General features: G+C 40.8%; 2 protein-coding genes across 7 annotated transcripts in view; both read left to right on the top strand.

Moving 5' to 3' along the window:
* Window positions 1–3: 3 nt before the first annotated feature.
* On the top strand, window positions 4–13,579 carry LOC6578348 (inositol-pentakisphosphate 2-kinase). 4 transcript variants are annotated; one of them, XM_032729924.2, is made up of 10 exons: window positions 4–252; window positions 312–1,046; window positions 2,131–2,283; window positions 3,570–3,670; window positions 5,978–6,361; window positions 6,558–6,616; window positions 9,693–9,839; window positions 11,104–11,746; window positions 12,657–12,862; window positions 12,932–13,579. In XM_032729924.2, exons 2-10 carry the CDS (start codon window positions 695–697, stop codon window positions 13,080–13,082), a joined length of 2,196 nt encoding a protein of 731 aa, XP_032585815.1. In that variant the 5' UTR covers window positions 4–252; window positions 312–694; the 3' UTR covers window positions 13,083–13,579. The 4 variants fall into 4 exon arrangements, 3 of the variants coding, with proteins under 3 accessions (XP_032585815.1, XP_032585818.1, XP_032585817.1); XR_004364106.2 differs by lacking the exons at window positions 12,657–12,862; window positions 12,932–13,579 and adding an exon at window positions 9,948–10,079 and having other exon boundaries at window positions 11,104–11,182; XM_032729927.2 differs by lacking the exons at window positions 11,104–11,746; window positions 12,657–12,862; window positions 12,932–13,579 and adding an exon at window positions 9,934–9,954 and having other exon boundaries at window positions 5–252.
* LOC6578347 (calcium and integrin-binding family member 2) overlaps window positions 13,168–18,221 on the top strand; it is a 38,460-nt gene continuing 33,406 nt past the window's right edge. For 2 of the 3 annotated variants that reach the window (XM_044010508.1, XM_002004224.4), the window contains exons 1-5: window positions 13,168–13,254; window positions 14,009–14,568; window positions 14,650–14,684; window positions 14,907–15,049; window positions 15,227–15,349. In XM_044010508.1, coding sequence (XP_043866443.1) covers window positions 14,365–14,568; window positions 14,650–14,684; window positions 14,907–15,049; window positions 15,227–15,349 — 505 coding nt within the window. In that variant the 5' untranslated portion in view covers window positions 13,168–13,254; window positions 14,009–14,364. The remainder of the gene's footprint in view (window positions 13,255–14,008; window positions 14,569–14,649; window positions 14,685–14,906; window positions 15,050–15,226; window positions 15,350–18,221) is intronic. The other variant, XM_044010509.1, reaches the window with a different exon arrangement.

Here is an 18,221-nt window from a genome sequence, read left to right as displayed (position 1 = left end):
TTTAAATTTGTTTTTCTCTATATATTTGAATTGTGTGTTTTTTTTTAGTTATGCAAATGCTGGTCACACTTGCGTGGCAGCTGCATCGATTTCTGCTTGCTTGATCGATTATCGACCGACCGCCACATTCAGCTGGCGCTCAGCTGATTCAGTTTGGGCACACTCTTCAAGTGCAGCTTAGTTGTGATCTTTTGTTTAGCCGGCTTGTCTTAATCTCTTAATTAAAACAGTTAATTATAAGTATGAATATACGTAAATATAATGCTGCAACACAATAAATATGGCATTATGTTATTACAATTCTCTTGCAGGCTTTACTTGATATATCAGCCAGTGCAATTTGCCTTTCAAGCGGCTCAGCTTATCGCAGACAAATGACAAGCAGCAGCAGCAGCAGCAACAGAGCTCAACAAAAACGTGCCAAGCTGCTGCAACAACGAGCAAAGTGAACAACAAATACAAGAACTAATATAAACAAGAGCGAACCGCAAAAAGCCAACCGCAACAACAAACCACAATCGGCAAAATCATCAACACTGGCGCGACAGTCCGGCCCTTCCAGGCTGCCCAGCGGCCAAACGACAGAGAGCGAAAGAGAAGGAGAGTAACAGAGACAGAGAGCGACAGAGAGATTCGTTCGTGTCAGTTGCAATTTTGACAACGCCAACGAACCGCAAACACCCGCGCAAAAGTCATGACAACTGCTGCAGCATCAGCTACTGCTCCTGCGCCTGCCACGCCTCCGCCTCCGCCTGCGTCGGCTGTGCCGCCCCCGCCTCAAGCTAAGTCGCTAAACGCGCTGCTGCACTTGCCCGCAGAGATGGAGTTGAGCCAAATTGAGTTGATCTATCGGGCGGAGGGTAATGCAAATTTGGTGCTGGCATTGCCGCAATTTAAAAAAGTTTTACGTTTGCCAAAAATGATATCCAGCAGCAGTAGCAGCAGCACAAGCAGCAGGAGTCGTTGCTGCCAGCCGGCCAGCGCAGACCAACCGGAAGGACAGCAACCCAGCGTTTCCGACCCAAGCGAAGCATCAAGCTCAAAAGGTTGAATGCTGCATATATATACGTACTATATATACATATATATCAATATATATAAGAGAGCAGCATTTATATGTATGCTGTCTTGTTACTGTTGTTAGGTTTGGCCAGGAAATGGTTGCGTGCAACTTCAAACACCATGGCTTAAGCAAAAGCAACAACAATGAGACAGCGAAAGATGCGAGCTAGGCAGAAGCGAAAATATGTATTTTAATAGTTTTATAAGATATTTAATATATTATGCATGCTCCTACTTTAAGTCTTTTGCATTAGATGTTTATATATTTAATATAGATTTGATTAGGCATGCTTAAGTTAGCTGAACTCTATATACGATTGATTTTTGATAAAGCTATTATGTATATGTAATAGTGAAATTGTTTGTAGCCTTTTATCATTTGAGTAGTTGAGTCTAAGTTTATAGACCTGAATACGAATGGTTGTATAGATAATTTATTTATGGATATATGAGACATATGGAAATGCTAATGTTTAGATACAGAGATGTGGAAATACAAATATATGGAAAGACTTATGTATGTTTAGATATAGAGATGTAGAACTATAGAGATATAGATCTATAGATCTATAGACATATGTTAACTGTAAAATCTTAATGTATGGATGTATAATCCTGTAGGTATGTGAATGCATGAATACTGACATGTCTATAAGCCTTTTCCTTAGTTACTCTTTAAGAATGTTTTATCTATATATATAATATATATATGTACATATGCGATAACTAGTGCTATCCTCTTATAATGCAGCACAGCTAGTGTATAACAATAAGAGCTTCCTATTTCGACCAAATCGCAGTCAAAAGCAAAAGCAAACTTAGTTCCTTTTTGCGTTGCTGTTGGCCAATTTGTGTATTGTGCGATGCTTATTGCCCGCTTGGCTGGCTTTGTATAGCGCAGATATAGATGTATGTATATATGTGTGTATATTTATATAGATGTGCATTTGTATGGAGCTGTGACCCCAGTCATATCTGTTTTTGTGGCTGGCTGTGCATCTTCCCTTGGCCATTGCATCGAGATGTGTTTATTTCATTTATCTTATTTCTTGCCTTTCTCTCTTTTAGCTGGCGCCTTGACAATGCCCGATTTTATGGCTTATATCGAGATAATGCGCCGTCTATTAGGAAATGAGTTTGTCTGTGCAGCGGATATTGTTGCCATACCAAAGGAAAGCGATAGATGCTGGATAAACGAGCACATACGCCAGCACAGGCCGGGTGAGTTCATCTCCGGAGAGAGACGCGCAAAGAGAGAGTGAGAGAGAGTGGGGAGGGGAGTGGTTGGAGAGGCAGCTGCTGTGTCATAGTCTTATTTTGTATTTGATCTGCGCTGCATTCGCCGCTCGCCTTTGGCCTGCATCCAAAAGCCACTGCCGCTGCCGCTTCCGCTGCCCGAGCAATCAATCATAAACGAGCTTTTTAGTGCAGACTTTGCCCTGCCCCTCCTCCAACTGCTTCCCGTTCTTCGCTCACCGCTCGCTGCTCTCTTGTTCCACTTTCTACTAAATTGTACATCAAAGTGGAGCCACATGGGACTGATTAGTGGTGCCGGCCAATAGTCGCAGCCATATATCAAAATTCGGTTTATATTGCACCAACAGCAACAGGCGGCAGCTCGTTGTACGCCGCTTGCTGCTCGCTGCTGGCTGCTCGGAGCCACCATTTATCATTGCCCAGCGGCGTCTGCTATATATCAATATACAGTGAAATCTGCCCTAGAAGGACGTGTCGGGTTAAAAGAGTTTGTCACCTATGGCAGCTGATAAGAAAGTGGCGCATATACGTCAAGCAAGTGTTAAAGAATAACTTTGAGAATATGCTTACAATACGCTCTATACATGTACTAAATATGTATAGAGACTCGTTCACATTTAGTACATATATGGATACTTAGTACATGTATGAATATTTAGTACATGTATGGATATTTAGAGCATGTATGAATATGGGTTACATTTATGGAGATTTAGTATGGAAATTTAGTGCATGTATGAATACTTAGTAAATATATGGAGATTTTACACATTTATAGGCATATATGGGCATTTAGTACACATTTAGGGACTTTGTATGGATATGTAATTTACATGTGGGGATTCCATATATTTGATATCTATTATAGAGTATATATATATATGTACTTATATTATATGCATATATGTACTTTATTTATATGCATGTATGTACTTAATTTAAATGCCTGCCTTGTGAAGGTTTGCAGTATATAAATTATATATTTCCATACTAAATATCCCTTTTATAAAGACAGAAAGTGTGAGAGAAATTGACATAAATTTAATAACTCACTCTCTCTCTCTCTGTCTCTCTGTCTATCTCTTGCTTAAAGCTGTACTAAAATTGTAAATTCTTCAACATTTACAGCTCCACAAGCTCAGCAACTTGCTGATGCAGCTGTCCGTTAGCATTGATTTCACTGTGCATCCGCATATATATCAGTTGAGTGGACTGCACTTTACATTCATGTTCCTTCGCTCCTTTTGCAGTTTCGCGTCTGGATAAGGAATTTGTGGGGCCATTCGGTCTGCTGCTGCCAGATGTGACCCAATTGCCTGCCACATTCGATGTTTTACTTGCCAATTTACAGGTGAGTTTCTATCGGGATATTGCCTGCCCTGTATATATATATCGATGTATATAGATAAATATATATACATATAGATTTTGAACAAGGACAATATTGGCAGGTTGTGCCATATGCGCTGCTGCGGTTTAGCTCGCTTTTGTGCACTCCAAAAAATAAAAGGAAAACAAATATTTTGTAGCCAAAAACCTAAAACTGTGAGCCGATGCACATGGATGTGGACATGCAGCAACAGCAACAGCAACAGCAGCAGCAGCAGGAGTAGCAGGAGCAGCAGCTAAGGCAACATAAATCAACGGTTCTTTGTTTTGAATTAAAGTGGGCAACAGTGTAAACACATTGTTGTTGTGTCCATTGCTGCTGTTGTTGTTGTTGTTGCTGCTGTGGCTAGCGGCATTGGCAGCCAAAAAGCTAAAGCCTTCGCCTGGACCCGCTGGCCGTTTCGGTGGCTGCGGTTATAAAGGACGACGAAAATTGCTTTGAAAGTGCCGCCAAAGCCACTAGTTCAAATATACCCTGTAATTTATAGCTGTTACGTAAAAGGGCTGAATGGAAGGGGTTATCAACGATAGAGAAATGTATAGATAATGAGATATGATTGAAAGGAAAGAATCGGAGGGAAATGAAATAACTTGAGCATTTTTATGACAAGACGTGAATAGACTTGAAAGTTTCAAATTGAATTCCAATTGGAACTTGTTGGTATATTGGGAAATATGTTGATTACTTACAGAAAATATTAGTACACTGTTCTGGAATTGCTATGTATAATTTTTAGATCTACTTCGCCTATTTATTTATAGATAGCTATAGGATTTTAGATCAGTTTCATTCATTCCTTCTCATTTCGTAGCTTCTAAATTTTTAGTACATACAATTTTAACCGCTATATCTATCATTTTAAGCATATTCTCCATTCCGGCTATAAAATATATATATTTATATTTTTTTTATTTAAATTTTCTGCTTTCTGTTTAAATTTGGAAAGTTTTCACTTAAACTCAAAAAATTGTATGCAAAAATCGAGTTCGAGAACAAAAGCCAAAGCGACATCTGGCGTAAGGTTCTATTACTTACCCTGCACTAAACGCTAGATGGCGCCAGCGACAGTCCAAATAAATGCTGAATAGGATATCTCTAAAGTCCAGTTAGCTGCCATATTTAAGCCACGTTAGCACACGCGATGCTTATATATTCAATTTATGGCTTTGCTGCCAAAGCATTGACCGAAATAAAATTGCAAGGAGTAAAAGAAACAAAACGAAAAAAAAAGCAGAGAGGAAAAACAATAAAAACAAGTAGAAGAAGAAGAAGCAGCATAGTAACGATGCCATAACTAACGCTATATTGGATATGACTAGGAGCTGGGAGTAGCTTCACTGTCCACTGTCCGCAGTCCGCAGTCCGCAGTCCGGCAGCAGCTGCTCGGATTGCTGTGCGCCTTGTTTAATTGTGGCTTTAAATGTTAATTTTCAATTTCAAGTTGAGCCGTGGCGCACGTGTGGACACCGCCGGCCTTCTGTGTACCTGGGCAAATATATTTCACCTGTGCCATAACTCATCATACAATCAGCGTGGCAAACAGAAAGTTTTCCTTTATGTGGCAACAACAGGCACAGGACATCGAGGACCTCGCGGACAACGAGGACACCGAGCACAATGGCAATGGCTGGCAGTTACAGTTCATGTTCGCTCTTGCAGCGATAACCGTTGCAGCCGCCTCTGAACTCTTTTTTTCTGCTCTCCTCCTCTTTTCCTTCTTCATTTTATTGTTTTCTCTGTGTGTGTGTTGTTTGTGTTGTGTCGCTGGCAACAACTCCACTTCGCTAGTCGTTGGCATTTTCAAGTCAAAATGGCGTCAACGCGGCCTGCAACCTCTCTGTCTCACTCTCTCTTTCTCTCCAACTGCAACTCCATTTGGCAGCGCAATAAAAAATAAGCGTGATTTTATGGGGAACGACTGAGAGATATCTCACACAATCATGCGTTCTGTTAGGTCATAATTACTTAATTAAGGAAATGAGCTATATGTCAATGTGATCCAACAGAAATCTCTTTATATATCATCTTCGTATACTCCTAATGAACCTATATATAGAGTCTTGAATTTGATATGGGAAATAACTAGAAAAACATATATAAAATATATGAAAAAATCTTCTCTTTCTGGTTTACCAAATATACTTATCTAAGCCTATAACACCCTCCTAGAGCTAATCTACCCTCCTTTTAACGTATTTTTGTGGATCAACCCATGTACAGAAAAAAAGTGAAAAGAAAAACGAATAAGCCAAACGAAATAATTTGTAGGCAAAGGACATGAACATGGACACGGACATGGATGCGGACATATGCAGCAGCAGCAGCAGGAGTAGGAGCTGCACTACCAGCAGTAGCTGTGGAGTAAGCCGTCTGGGCAATACATATGCCATCGAAATAAAACCGAAGCAGGGCTGGCTCCAGTTGCCAAGTGATGTCAGCGATTTATTTGATTTAATGCCAACTGGCGACGGCACAATGGACCCGACCTGCGAACCTGAACCACAGCCCGAACCCCAAGCTGAACCTGAACCTGAACCCAAGCCGGTAAAGGCAAACGAATCGACGGCGACGAAGAAGGTGCGGCCAACGGTTGATACGTTGTTAAAGCCAGACAAATGCAGGTGTCGCTATTGCAGCATGCAGGTGGTAAAGGTGAGGCGAATATTAAGTGATGGTGTGTGTGTGTGTGTGAGTGTGGAAACTATCTGTGTGAGGGAGGAGTGGCGTGTGGGTGTGTTTGATGTGCTGCCAGCTACTTGTTATTTGATTTACAAACATTTACAAACATTCGTATATTACTTCTACTACATCTACTTCCCACTCTTCTTCTTCTTCGTCTCTTTCGCAGCTGCACTTGGGTAAAATCAAGCGATTGGGCCAATATTGTCCATTGCATTTGTTCTCCGGGTAAGTTGAGCCGGGCTTAACACGCCTTTAAGTCATAAATTTTAATATGCTCCATTTGCGTGTCCTGTCGTGCTTCATAATTCCAACACCTTCAACTGGCTGAAGCTCCGAGGCAGCCTCACCTGTGTGCCTCTGGCGTGTTTTACCTGCAGGCAATTGAATGCCACTTTTTTCTCCTTTTTTCTTTGCGCTGCTCTGTTTCCGGCTTGAGCCTTTATAATATGGGTGCTCGACTGGTTTGTTTTCGCATACCCTAAGTGATAGTGAGTGTGGGCGTGGCAGAGGGTGGATTCGTTAATTGTAGGTGTTTGTGATAGACAGCTAGGCAAATCTATGTTGACGTATATGTGAATCGTGACTAAGCAGAGGCGAGGCTCAGACTTGAAAGGTGCTTTTTATGAGAGGGCAGTCTGATAACTTTTAGAACTAACGACAATGATATTAAGCATCAGTTTATAGAGTCTAATTCCATTCGTATGTGGAGTTTGATCTTATATACCTCGCAGCAGAATGATCTCTTATAAAATTATTGAACTTGAGTTTTCTAGCAAATCTTTATTTACTCTGAATCAGAATTGACTTTCAGTTTGGGACTTGCTTATTGGAGTTAAAACTCTAGACTCCAAAATTGATGTAGACAAAGTCTTCAGTGGAATCAAGCCAGAGTTCGACATCCTCTCTAGACAACAGTTAAGCAAGCCAGGTACAGATCATCGTCTAGTCGTGCCGGGCCGTCCTAGACTCCAGCTTACTTATTCTGTTGTATTTTCGGGTGTGCGGCATCCGCGGCTCATTCGTTTATTTGTGGCCCGCTGTTTTAAGTCATGCGTGCATCCGTGCACGAAATTCAATTTGCTTGCGCTTTCATTCCGGTTTACCGCCTGCTTCGCATCCACTTTCAATGCATTTTGTTACTTTCTTTTTGTGTGCTTTTTTATTTCTTTTTATTTTCATTTTCGTTCAGGCCCGCGTCGGCTTTTTACGGGCTTGGCGTTTGCCGCTCAGCGCTATATGTCAATGTGATCCAACAGAAATCTCTTTATATATCATCTTCGTATACTCCTAATGAACCTATATATAGAGTCTTGAATTTGATATGGGAAATAACTAGAAAAACATATATAAAATATATGAAAAAATCTTCTCTTTCTGGTTTACCAAATATACTTATCTAAGCCTATAACACCCTCCTAGAGCTAATCTACCCTCCTTTTAACGTATTTTTGTGGATCAACCCATGTACAGAAAAAAAGTGAAAAGAAAAACGAATAAGCCAAACGAAATAATTTGTAGGCAAAGGACATGAACATGGACACGGACATGGATGCGGACATATGCAGCAGCAGCAGCAGGAGTAGGAGCTGCACTACCAGCAGTAGCTGTGGAGTAAGCCGTCTGGGCAATACATATGCCATCGAAATAAAACCGAAGCAGGGCTGGCTCCAGTTGCCAAGTGATGTCAGCGATTTATTTGATTTAATGCCAACTGGCGACGGCACAATGGACCCGACCTGCGAACCTGAACCACAGCCCGAACCCCAAGCTGAACCTGAACCTGAACCCAAGCCGGTAAAGGCAAACGAATCGACGGCGACGAAGAAGGTGCGGCCAACGGTTGATACGTTGTTAAAGCCAGACAAATGCAGGTGTCGCTATTGCAGCATGCAGGTGGTAAAGGTGAGGCGAATATTAAGTGATGGTGTGTGTGTGTGTGTGAGTGTGGAAACTATCTGTGTGAGGGAGGAGTGGCGTGTGGGTGTGTTTGATGTGCTGCCAGCTACTTGTTATTTGATTTACAAACATTTACAAACATTCGTATATTACTTCTACTACATCTACTTCCCACTCTTCTTCTTCTTCGTCTCTTTCGCAGCTGCACTTGGGTAAAATCAAGCGATTGGGCCAATATTGTCCATTGCATTTGTTCTCCGGGTAAGTTGAGCCGGGCTTAACACGCCTTTAAGTCATAAATTTTAATATGCTCCATTTGCGTGTCCTGTCGTGCTTCATAATTCCAACACCTTCAACTGGCTGAAGCTCCGAGGCAGCCTCACCTGTGTGCCTCTGGCGTGTTTTACCTGCAGGCAATTGAATGCCACTTTTTTCTCCTTTTTTCTTTGCGCTGCTCTGTTTCCGGCTTGAGCCTTTATAATATGGGTGCTCGACTGGTTTGTTTTCGCATACCCTAAGTGATAGTGAGTGTGGGCGTGGCAGAGGGTGGATTCGTTAATTGTAGGTGTTTGTGATAGACAGCTAGGCAAATCTATGTTGACGTATATGTGAATCGTGACTAAGCAGAGGCGAGGCTCAGACTTGAAAGGTGCTTTTTATGAGAGGGCAGTCTGATAACTTTTAGAACTAACGACAATGATATTAAGCATCAGTTTATAGAGTCTAATTCCATTCGTATGTGGAGTTTGATCTTATATACCTCGCAGCAGAATGATCTCTTATAAAATTATTGAACTTGAGTTTTCTAGCAAATCTTTATTTACTCTGAATCAGAATTGACTTTCAGTTTGGGACTTGCTTATTGGAGTTAAAACTCTAGACTCCAAAATTGATGTAGACAAAGTCTTCAGTGGAATCAAGCCAGAGTTCGACATCCTCTCTAGACAACAGTTAAGCAAGCCAGGTACAGATCATCGTCTAGTCGTGCCGGGCCGTCCTAGACTCCAGCTTACTTATTCTGTTGTATTTTCGGGTGTGCGGCATCCGCGGCTCATTCGTTTATTTGTGGCCCGCTGTTTTAAGTCATGCGTGCATCCGTGCACGAAATTCAATTTGCTTGCGCTTTCATTCCGGTTTACCGCCTGCTTCGCATCCACTTTCAATGCATTTTGTTACTTTCTTTTTGTGTGCTTTTTTATTTCTTTTTATTTTCATTTTCGTTCAGGCCCGCGTCGGCTTTTTACGGGCTTGGCGTTTGCCGCTCAGCGTACAAAAATTTACCACCCCTCGCGCAGCACTCAGCCCCTGCCCATTCGTACATACATATATTTATGGTTTAATAGTGTTATTTTATATATATTTATATATAGTATATATTTTTTCTTGTTTCTTCGCTTTTTTTTAGTGCTCCTGGTCGTATGCTCGATGCCTTGAATGCGCTTTTCGCTTGTCCGCAAAATAATTTACGTGTATTTCAGAGCGGGAATTTAATTTATGGCGATCACGCGAATTCGATTTCCTGCGAGCAGCTCCACACTCAACTCTTCCCAGGGTGAGCGCAGCATTTATATATATATATTTATATCAATATTAAGTGAATTGCATCTGTCTGAGTTTATCAGCCAAATGTGAATCAATCGGAATAGTTGAATATTTGCAGGAAATACGATTGTGCTGAAGCAGGTAGAGTCTGGCTTAAATTGTTGAGTTTTCCGCAAGATAAGAGCAATAGAAGTGCTTAATAGCTGTTAAAGAAGCGACGCTGTTAAGTTAACAGCACCTCAAATGTTAGGTAAGCTCGCTGTTAAGTAAACAGCACCTCAAATGTTAGGTAAGCTCGCTGTTATTATGAGTCCATATCTGTATGTATGTTTGAATACATACATGTATGTATGGATGGTGTACTCTTGAAAGTAGAAAGAATAGATTAGGATTTTTATATGGTTTACACATACATACACATTCTCTTCGACGTCTCTTCGAAACGTCAGCGTAAACAGACATTTCTTTGAATTTCACAATATCAACAATGAATTTCAGCATGAAAAGCAATTTCGTTTTTTTTATACAGAATACAAATATATATATTTCAGTAGAAGAAAGTATGTTTTAGTTCATATGTTTCGTAGAAAGCTTTTTATCAAGAAAATTTCAGTAAATACATATGAAATCTTTGCTGTAGAGGCCATGGATAATAAATTCTTGAAAATTTGTAAATAAATGTTTTAACAAGCTTTAAAGTTCTGTATAGATACGATTTCTATTTAGATTCCTTGTGCAAACTCTTTGGAGCTACAGTTAAATTTTTGTGAAATGAAATTTCATGGAATACTTTTTGCTTCAACTACAATCGATTGTAAGCAGCTCAAATATTTATCGTATACGCAGCATAAAATTTCCATGGAAGCCAAACAATTACGAAAACAAAAAAAAAAAAAAAAAAAAAAGAGAGAGAGACAAAAAATAGAATAGAGTAAAAATCTCAAAGCAATTGTTCGACATGCAAATATTCAATAAATAATGCTCAGACAGCAACAGCCAAACACACAAATTCTCGAATGCCAAACGCTAACACAGATATATATCTACCTCTTTCTCTCTCTCACGCTCTCTTTCGCTCGGTCTCTTTTGAACTCTTGCTATTGGCTATTATGTGCTTGTTCCACTCATTTCAACACCTTTTTTTTTTTTTTTGGCAACACGTTGACAACAAAATTGGAATCTGCATTGAAACCGAAAATGCTTTACCAATACGCATCGCCCGTATATACCCAATGCCCAATGCTATGGTCATAAAATCTGTTGAAATTCTCTAGTGAAATTATGGCGCTTATAAAACATTTGTTGGTCGCCTGCCTGCTTAGGGAATACAGCCAGGAGGAGAAGGAAGAGGAGCAGCAGGAGCAGGCAGCGAATGAAAGCCACAGCCACGTGGCTGCTGCTGCTGCTGCTGCTGCTGCATTTGGGAAATCGACATTCAAACGTTGTGGCATGAAGACAAAGCCAACCGAAACTATAGAAATTGGCAGGGCAAAGCACGTAGAGAACCAGCAGTACCTGGAGCAGGAGCAGCCGAGGGAGGAGGCGAGCATAGTTGACTTTGTCAAAGCTGTTGGTGGTCAGCCGCAGCGGCGAGCAGCAGCTGCTGAAACAGCCAGCCCAAGGTACACAAAGCGTACCAAAATGACAACAACAGCAAAGGCAATACAAACAGCAACAACAACAACAACAACAGCAACAACAATGCCAGCGAATGTGGCAACACGAATAGCAATGGAAACGGAAACGGAAGCGGAAACAACGTCGACAGCGTTGGCTACTCTGAACCCAGCGCCGCAACTTGTCGCGTCTCCCCTGGCGCCCTGCGAGACTCAAGCAGGGATCAGCCAGGCGGAAATATTTCACTTACCCAAAAATTGTGTTTTGCAAAAAATTTTGCATTTGCAATTGTTGGTCAAGGTAGGTAAAAGGTGTAAAAGTTGTAAGAGGAAGCAGCACTGCACACTGTGGGTAGTGGGCTATCAGCGATTTTTGTTTATTTTTATAGGGGCTGGATAAGGAGTGAAGGGGGGAGAGGGTGGAGGTAGGTCGTATAAAACAGCGCTTTAATAGCTATCAACTGATGGAATACCCTAGCAAAAAGGGTATTGATCAATTGGTCGGGGGGGAACATGACAAAGTTTGGGTAAAGACAAAAAATTGATGAGGGAAAGAAAATGGTATTTTTTTTTTTTTGGACAAAGCGCCTGACTAAAAAATACCTCTCATTTATACAGGTGAGCAGGAGCTTAGTATGTGTTAAGGTAAGTCGACGTGGTTTTGGTTTGAGTGGATGACGGATAGTTGGAAACATATTCATGGCAATGTACTAGAAGAGGAAGAAGACTATTAAATATATATTTTAATAATCTTTGAAATGGGGTATATATTCTATTAGAGAAGTTGATTCAAGAGCTTAAAGTTGCACGAGAATTTCATGGCCTGAGTTCCCTCTTGGTCTGGCTGCACCACTACATAACAGGGTATTAGCCAGTCGATCACTGCTCAGCACACTTTTTTCTGTTGCCGCCGCTGTTCAAGTGCAACTGCATTGAGCTTCAGCTGGCTGATGGCTTCAACAATGCTTCAGGCGAGTGGCTGGCGCTAAAAAGGAATAAAATTGAAAGGGCAGCTAAACAGACAGCCGAATGGACAACAGACACTGGACACGTTATGGAGAGCGTCTTGTGGGACTTGCGCTCACTGCTCACTGCTCGCTGCTCACTGCTCGCTGCTCACTGCTCAGTTGGATGGCGGCCAAGTGGCTGAAAGACTTTTGGGTTCGACTGTCGTTGGCTGTCTAACGTCTTCTCCTTTTGGCCATTTGCAGCGACATTTTCATTATATGTGGGCGCAAGGATATGCCCGGCAGGGCACGCCCAGCTACAAGGCGCTGCGGGCACTGCTCGCCAGCTGTCAGCAGGACAATGTGCAGGAGCTGGCAGCCGAGCAGGCTTATATGCTGGGCGCCACGGCGCTCGATTGCTCCATAATGCTGACATTTCAGGAAGTGCAATGTCAGGCGAAGCATCACAGGTGAGTGACTGAGACACACACACACACACATACTTTCTCGCAACTAATCAGTGCTCACTTCTCTTTCAGTGCTTTGCAGCCTTGGCTCATTTCGCTGCAGGGTCGTCAATTTCTGACCAAGCTGAGCGTTTTAGATCTGGATCCCAAGCCCGACAGCCATTTTCACAAATATATAAAGCAAACGCGTCAGATTGAAAAGTTTTGCGGCGCATTAAATTAATTAATAAAGTCGCGACGCGACGCGAAACTAAACCCAAAATCATTAACAAATTCGCAGCGCACAAAACTGTGCTACACTTTTTGTTCACTGGCTAAATGAGGAAATTCCTTGTGCCTTTTGTTGTGGAGACTGATTGTAATTATGACTGGGGGCGTATTGTGTCAACAGAGAGGTGAGCAGTGTTTTATATTTGTAAGGTAATTATATAAATAAATTATCGAGTGGATAGCCAATGGAATGAAGACTGTGAATGTAGCTATACTGACTTAAGTCTCTTAGCTTGTGATAGATGCCTTACGAATGTATCTAAGGCTATTTCATAGTCTATTATACCAAGAATTCTGGGTTGACGTTTTCAGATTACGATATATGTTGCTTTATCATGATCAGAGTTTAGTTTATATATTAAAATATATATTTATTTAATAAAATTGTATACCTATATATTAAGCTACGACTGGCCCATAGATTAAATTGTTTATCAATCAATCAATCAATTTTTGTGTCTATGGATATATTTTTTAAATTATAGATCTATCTATTGATGTGTGTATCTATATGAACCGATTTATAGACAGATATTGATGTATGTACGATTGGATCCATCTATCGATATATATTTTTCAGTATATATCAACCAATCAATCTGTCTATCTGTCAATCTAGACATATTAATAAATAGATATCGATATATCTATTGTTTGAGCTAACTATCTTTTAATTGATCCATATATTATCTGTCTATCAAACAATCTATCTATGCATATCTTTCCCTCTCTGTCTTTTTGTCTCTCTATCTCTCTCTCTTTCTCTCAGTCTATCCGTTGCAGTCTTTCATCCCGTGAGCCACTCAGCTTAATCATAGTTTCCCTGCAAGCTCTACTCTATCTATCTATCTATCTGTCTATCTCTCTATCTATTCCTAGGGCATTTCATATTCCGCCCAGGCAGCTGGTCGCATAAGCGTAACTGGTTTTTGCTGTTAGCCTTTTTGGCGCGCCCCTCGCCCATGTCGCTGTCAAACTAACCGCAGGCGAGGCAGCCGCTACAGCAAAAGCAAAAGCAACAGCAACAGCCACAGAAGCAACAAAGGCAAAAACAAAGAAAAATGAAAGCAAAAAACGTAGCTGGCACACCGTGAACACTCCTTAATTAATTTCCATGCGAATGCGGTCAGGACAAGCTGGAGCCACGCGCTGCTGTCGCTGCAAAAGGCGCCGCAGGATGTGTTTTGGCGCTGCCCATCGACCCGCACAGCCTGATCCCAGTTTAACGTTGTTTCATGCAAAGTTGTTGTCCTGTCCTGTCCTGTCCTGGCCTGGCCTCGCCTGGCCCTGGCTTGGCTTGGCTTGGCGCTGCGCTGTTTTGTCAGTCGCTCAGCGTTAGCAGAGGCCAGCAGTTGGTTTTGCCTAGCCTTATCCCGTCCAGCCACAAAATGGGCAACAAAATTGTGACATTCACCGAACAGCAATTGGATGACTATCAGGTGCGTGTGTGTGTGTGTGTGCGTTCCTTAAAGAGCAGCTAAATCATGTAGAAAACTTAAATATTCCATGCGCCAATCCAGGATTGCACGTTCTTTACACGCAAGGAGATATTGCGGTATGTATTTATATGACAGCACGGGGCGTATACGCAATTTGCTGCCATGTTGAAAATATAATAATAAGCGAAACTATTTTGCGTTCCATTGTTTGGCGCAACCTTTTGTTGGGTGTGTACACACACACACACACACACACACACAGAGCACACATACACAAAAGCCTTTCATCAGCTTGCTTTACTCCTTTACCCTCTCTGCCCTCCCCGTCGCCCTTCCAGCGTGCATAAACGCTTTCGTGAGCTGCGGCCGGATTTGGTGCCACGCCAAATGACCGAGGGTCAGGCATCGAGTGTCAAGGTTCCACGCGAATGCATTGAGAAGATGCCCGAGTTGCGTGAGAATCCATTTCGGCGACGTATCTGTGAGTACAACAACAACAACAACGACCAGCTTCAACAACAATTTCCTCATTCACATTTATAAGCAGCAGAGAAAAAAAATATATAAAAATATTTTTGTTTTGTTCTGTTTGCTCTTTTTTTATTTTTTTTTTTTTTGGTCAACGCCCAACTGTGCCCCTGGCACGCCCACTTGGCAGGCGAGGCCTTCTCACGCGATGGCCTGGGCAATTTATCCTTTGAGGACTTTTTGGATGCTTTATCCGTGTTTAGCGAGCAGGCGCCGAGAGATATTAAAGTGTTTTACGCTTTCAAAATTTATGGTAAGTTTCCTCATTATACTTTGTGCATGCATATGGGGGCAAAATGGGGTATATTGGTTGGTTGGCTGCTGATGATTGTTCCAGAAAGAATAAACTTTATGTATACTAATAGCTCGAGTATATACTATGTATATACATATACATATGTGGGGATATACGAGTTAATCTACAACTGCTCAACTATATGGGAACTGACTATTCCAGTAAATACTTTTTTTTAATTATAGAAATCCCCTATGATGTTTCTTGGCAAATGCGTTATAAATGTTAAAAACTATAAAAGTTCTATTGGGTATGCGATGTCTCATTGCAATATAAACTATGCAGACTCAAGGATTTGTATAGTTACCTCCAAGTTCGTCTATTGTCTTGAGGGAAGTTCATGCATATATATAGTGAACTCCTGCTGTAGTATCATCAACTTGAACTTTAAATTCTCTGCTAAATTCTCTGTTATACACATTACTCACAAATATATCTCATTCTCTCTCATTCTCTCCTAATTCGCTTTGTCTGTTGACCCTTTCCTTGAGAATTGCCAGAGCAGCCCGAGCTTCTACAAGTGCGTGATATGGAATATATAATACATTGAGAAATTTCAAATTTAATATTTTGATTCGTATTGTATTATAATATTTTTAGTACTATGAACTCTTAATTTGCCTATTATCTATAAGAAGGCTTTCGTGTATGACTCTGAATAACTCTAGGACCTATAGATATAATTTTTTGAATGTGAGTTAGTATATATAAATTGAATTAATATACATAGTATATATAATCTTTCAGCTCATATATGGAAGAGCGACTCTTAAAGCTTTTAATCAGGGTATTTATCTGCTGCTGAATTTCGTGTTGTTGGCTGTGCGGTGCACACTTTTGGCCATGTTCTAGGCCAGAACGTTTGCGGGCTTTGTTTATGCATTTGCGGGCTGTCGCCACACGCGCTATACCTCTTTCTCTCTCGCACTCCCTTTCCCTCTCCCTCTCTCTTGCTGGTATTTATATGGTAAGGCCAAGGCATTTGCCTAGTCGCGCGCCTCAATTATTTGTGGCTCAGCTCCAAAAATTCCAACTGCAGCCAGCGCACCGTTGTTGTTGTTGTTGTTCTTGTTGTTGTTGTTGCCTGGCCGAGTTCAAGGCCAGTCATAAATTCTAATAAGCATTTTAATTGAAATTTAAATGAGAATGTGAAAAATGTCGCGCTTTCACTTGGCAAATTGATTTTACAACTTTTCTGAATTTACGAGACAGAGAGAGAGAGAGGGAGAGAGGGGGTTAGACAGAGAAAGCTGAGGCAAATAAACTGTGCAGCAATTAAATGGCACAGTGTACACTGTGCAACACAGGCAAATATATATTAGTTTCTCTCATATGCTCGCTGTAAATTGAATTGGGAATTGAATCAACAGAATCAAAAGCAGAAAAACAAATGCAAATTGAATGAAAGAAACTGAAAAAAAAAAACTATTAAATAATTGCATAAAGCAAACACAGAGAGAGAAGGATAGAGAGAGAGAGGGAGAGAGAGGAAACGAGTACAGTAACAATTTTAAATGAATAATTGTTGTGAATAAGCAAATAGTTTAGTCTCTGTTACAAATTGAATCAAATTGAATTAGATGCGGTTCATGGCTGCCTTTATAGATAGATATAGAGAGTAATAACAAAAGAAGTCATTTAGCAGGAGTTGGCCGACAGCTGAACTGAAGCTAATTGGGCAGCAGGAAGCTGGCGCAAACTTGTGTCTAATTGATTGTTCGAATTTCATTTGTTTATTGACTTGAACTAAAATGCAAACTATCAAAATATATGCAGTAATTCACACTATGTTCACAGCTTGTCTGGTGTGTAGGTATTTCAGTCATTAATGGAATTCGCTGTCGACTTCAGGCTCATCCTTAATGACAATAAATTCGAATCTCAAATCGAGATTCCTGAGCTTATTGTGATTCTTAAGTCAGCTTCAATTAGATTTAAACAATTTGCTTAATTGACTTATTATTATTATTTATTGCCTAAGTATTTCAATGTCTCATAAATTTGCTATTCATGCGATTATCCTGCACATCCTTTCGACTTCTTTAGGTCCATGCTTAATATGTGTTAGGAAAATGGAGTTGATTCTCGTTTCGAATGCGTTGGATTATTAGATTGACACAAATTCGAGCCATGCAACACGCGCGCAGCACACAGACACTCACAAGTCTCTGTGTGTGTGTGTTAGCATATGTTAGTGTGTTTGTTAGCTCCTAACTTAGTTTTGCACACATCAATTCACTTTTATATGCATAAAAATGTCAGACATGATAAGCAGCCTGAGCTGTGAGTAAGCAAGCGTTGCAAACGGATTTAACCGACTGCATAATACTCTTGTGGTGGACAAAATTAAGCATAAGGAATACGGCTTCGGCCTTTACATAGCTGAATATAGATTCGAATGATCTATATGCCTATTCATTTTATATTTCTTATATCTAGCCCATTTCGAAAATTCCATTTTGCCACGCCTTATTCTATCAGCTCAGGATATATACGATTATACATACTGAATTACCAGTCTCTAACTTACAATGGATAAGCAGACTCTTGTAATGCTAGAACCAATATACTCTTTAGAATTATGAGCAAGTATAAATACAAATATAAAAGTGCATGCTCTCACGCACACTACTTAAAATTCATGCACACGACGGAGCTAGCAATAAACTAATATACTCTTTCTGTCACTGCATGAATGCATATAAAATAGATAAATAAGCTAGCACGAGCACACATAGACACACACACACATCTACACATACCCACACGCTCACAGAGAGAGAGAAATGGACTGGAAACGGAAGCTAATATACCCTCAAGACAGAGTACG

The sequence above is a fragment of the Drosophila mojavensis genome, unplaced genomic scaffold, assembly GCF_018153725.1.
Source record: "Drosophila mojavensis isolate 15081-1352.22 unplaced genomic scaffold, ASM1815372v1 contig_80, whole genome shotgun sequence".
NCBI lineage: Eukaryota > Metazoa > Arthropoda > Insecta > Diptera > Drosophilidae > Drosophila > Drosophila mojavensis.
Note: the sequence above shows the minus strand (reverse complement) of the source record. Positions and strands in the feature narration are given on the sequence as shown.

What these genes read in the sequence shown, in the direction of transcription:
- LOC6578348 (XM_032729924.2), top strand. Translation starts at nt 695, where the DNA reads ATGACAACTGCTGCAGCATCAGCTACTGCTCCTGCGCCTGCCACGCCT. An exon ending in CATACGCCAGCACAGGCCGG is followed by an intron (nt 2,284 to 3,569) that starts GTGAGTTCATCT and finishes CTCCTTTTGCAG; the next exon opens with TTTCGCGTCTGGATAAGGAA. An exon ending in CCATTGCATTTGTTCTCCGG is followed by an intron (nt 6,617 to 9,692) that starts GTAAGTTGAGCC and finishes GCTTTTTTTTAG; the next exon opens with TGCTCCTGGTCGTATGCTCG.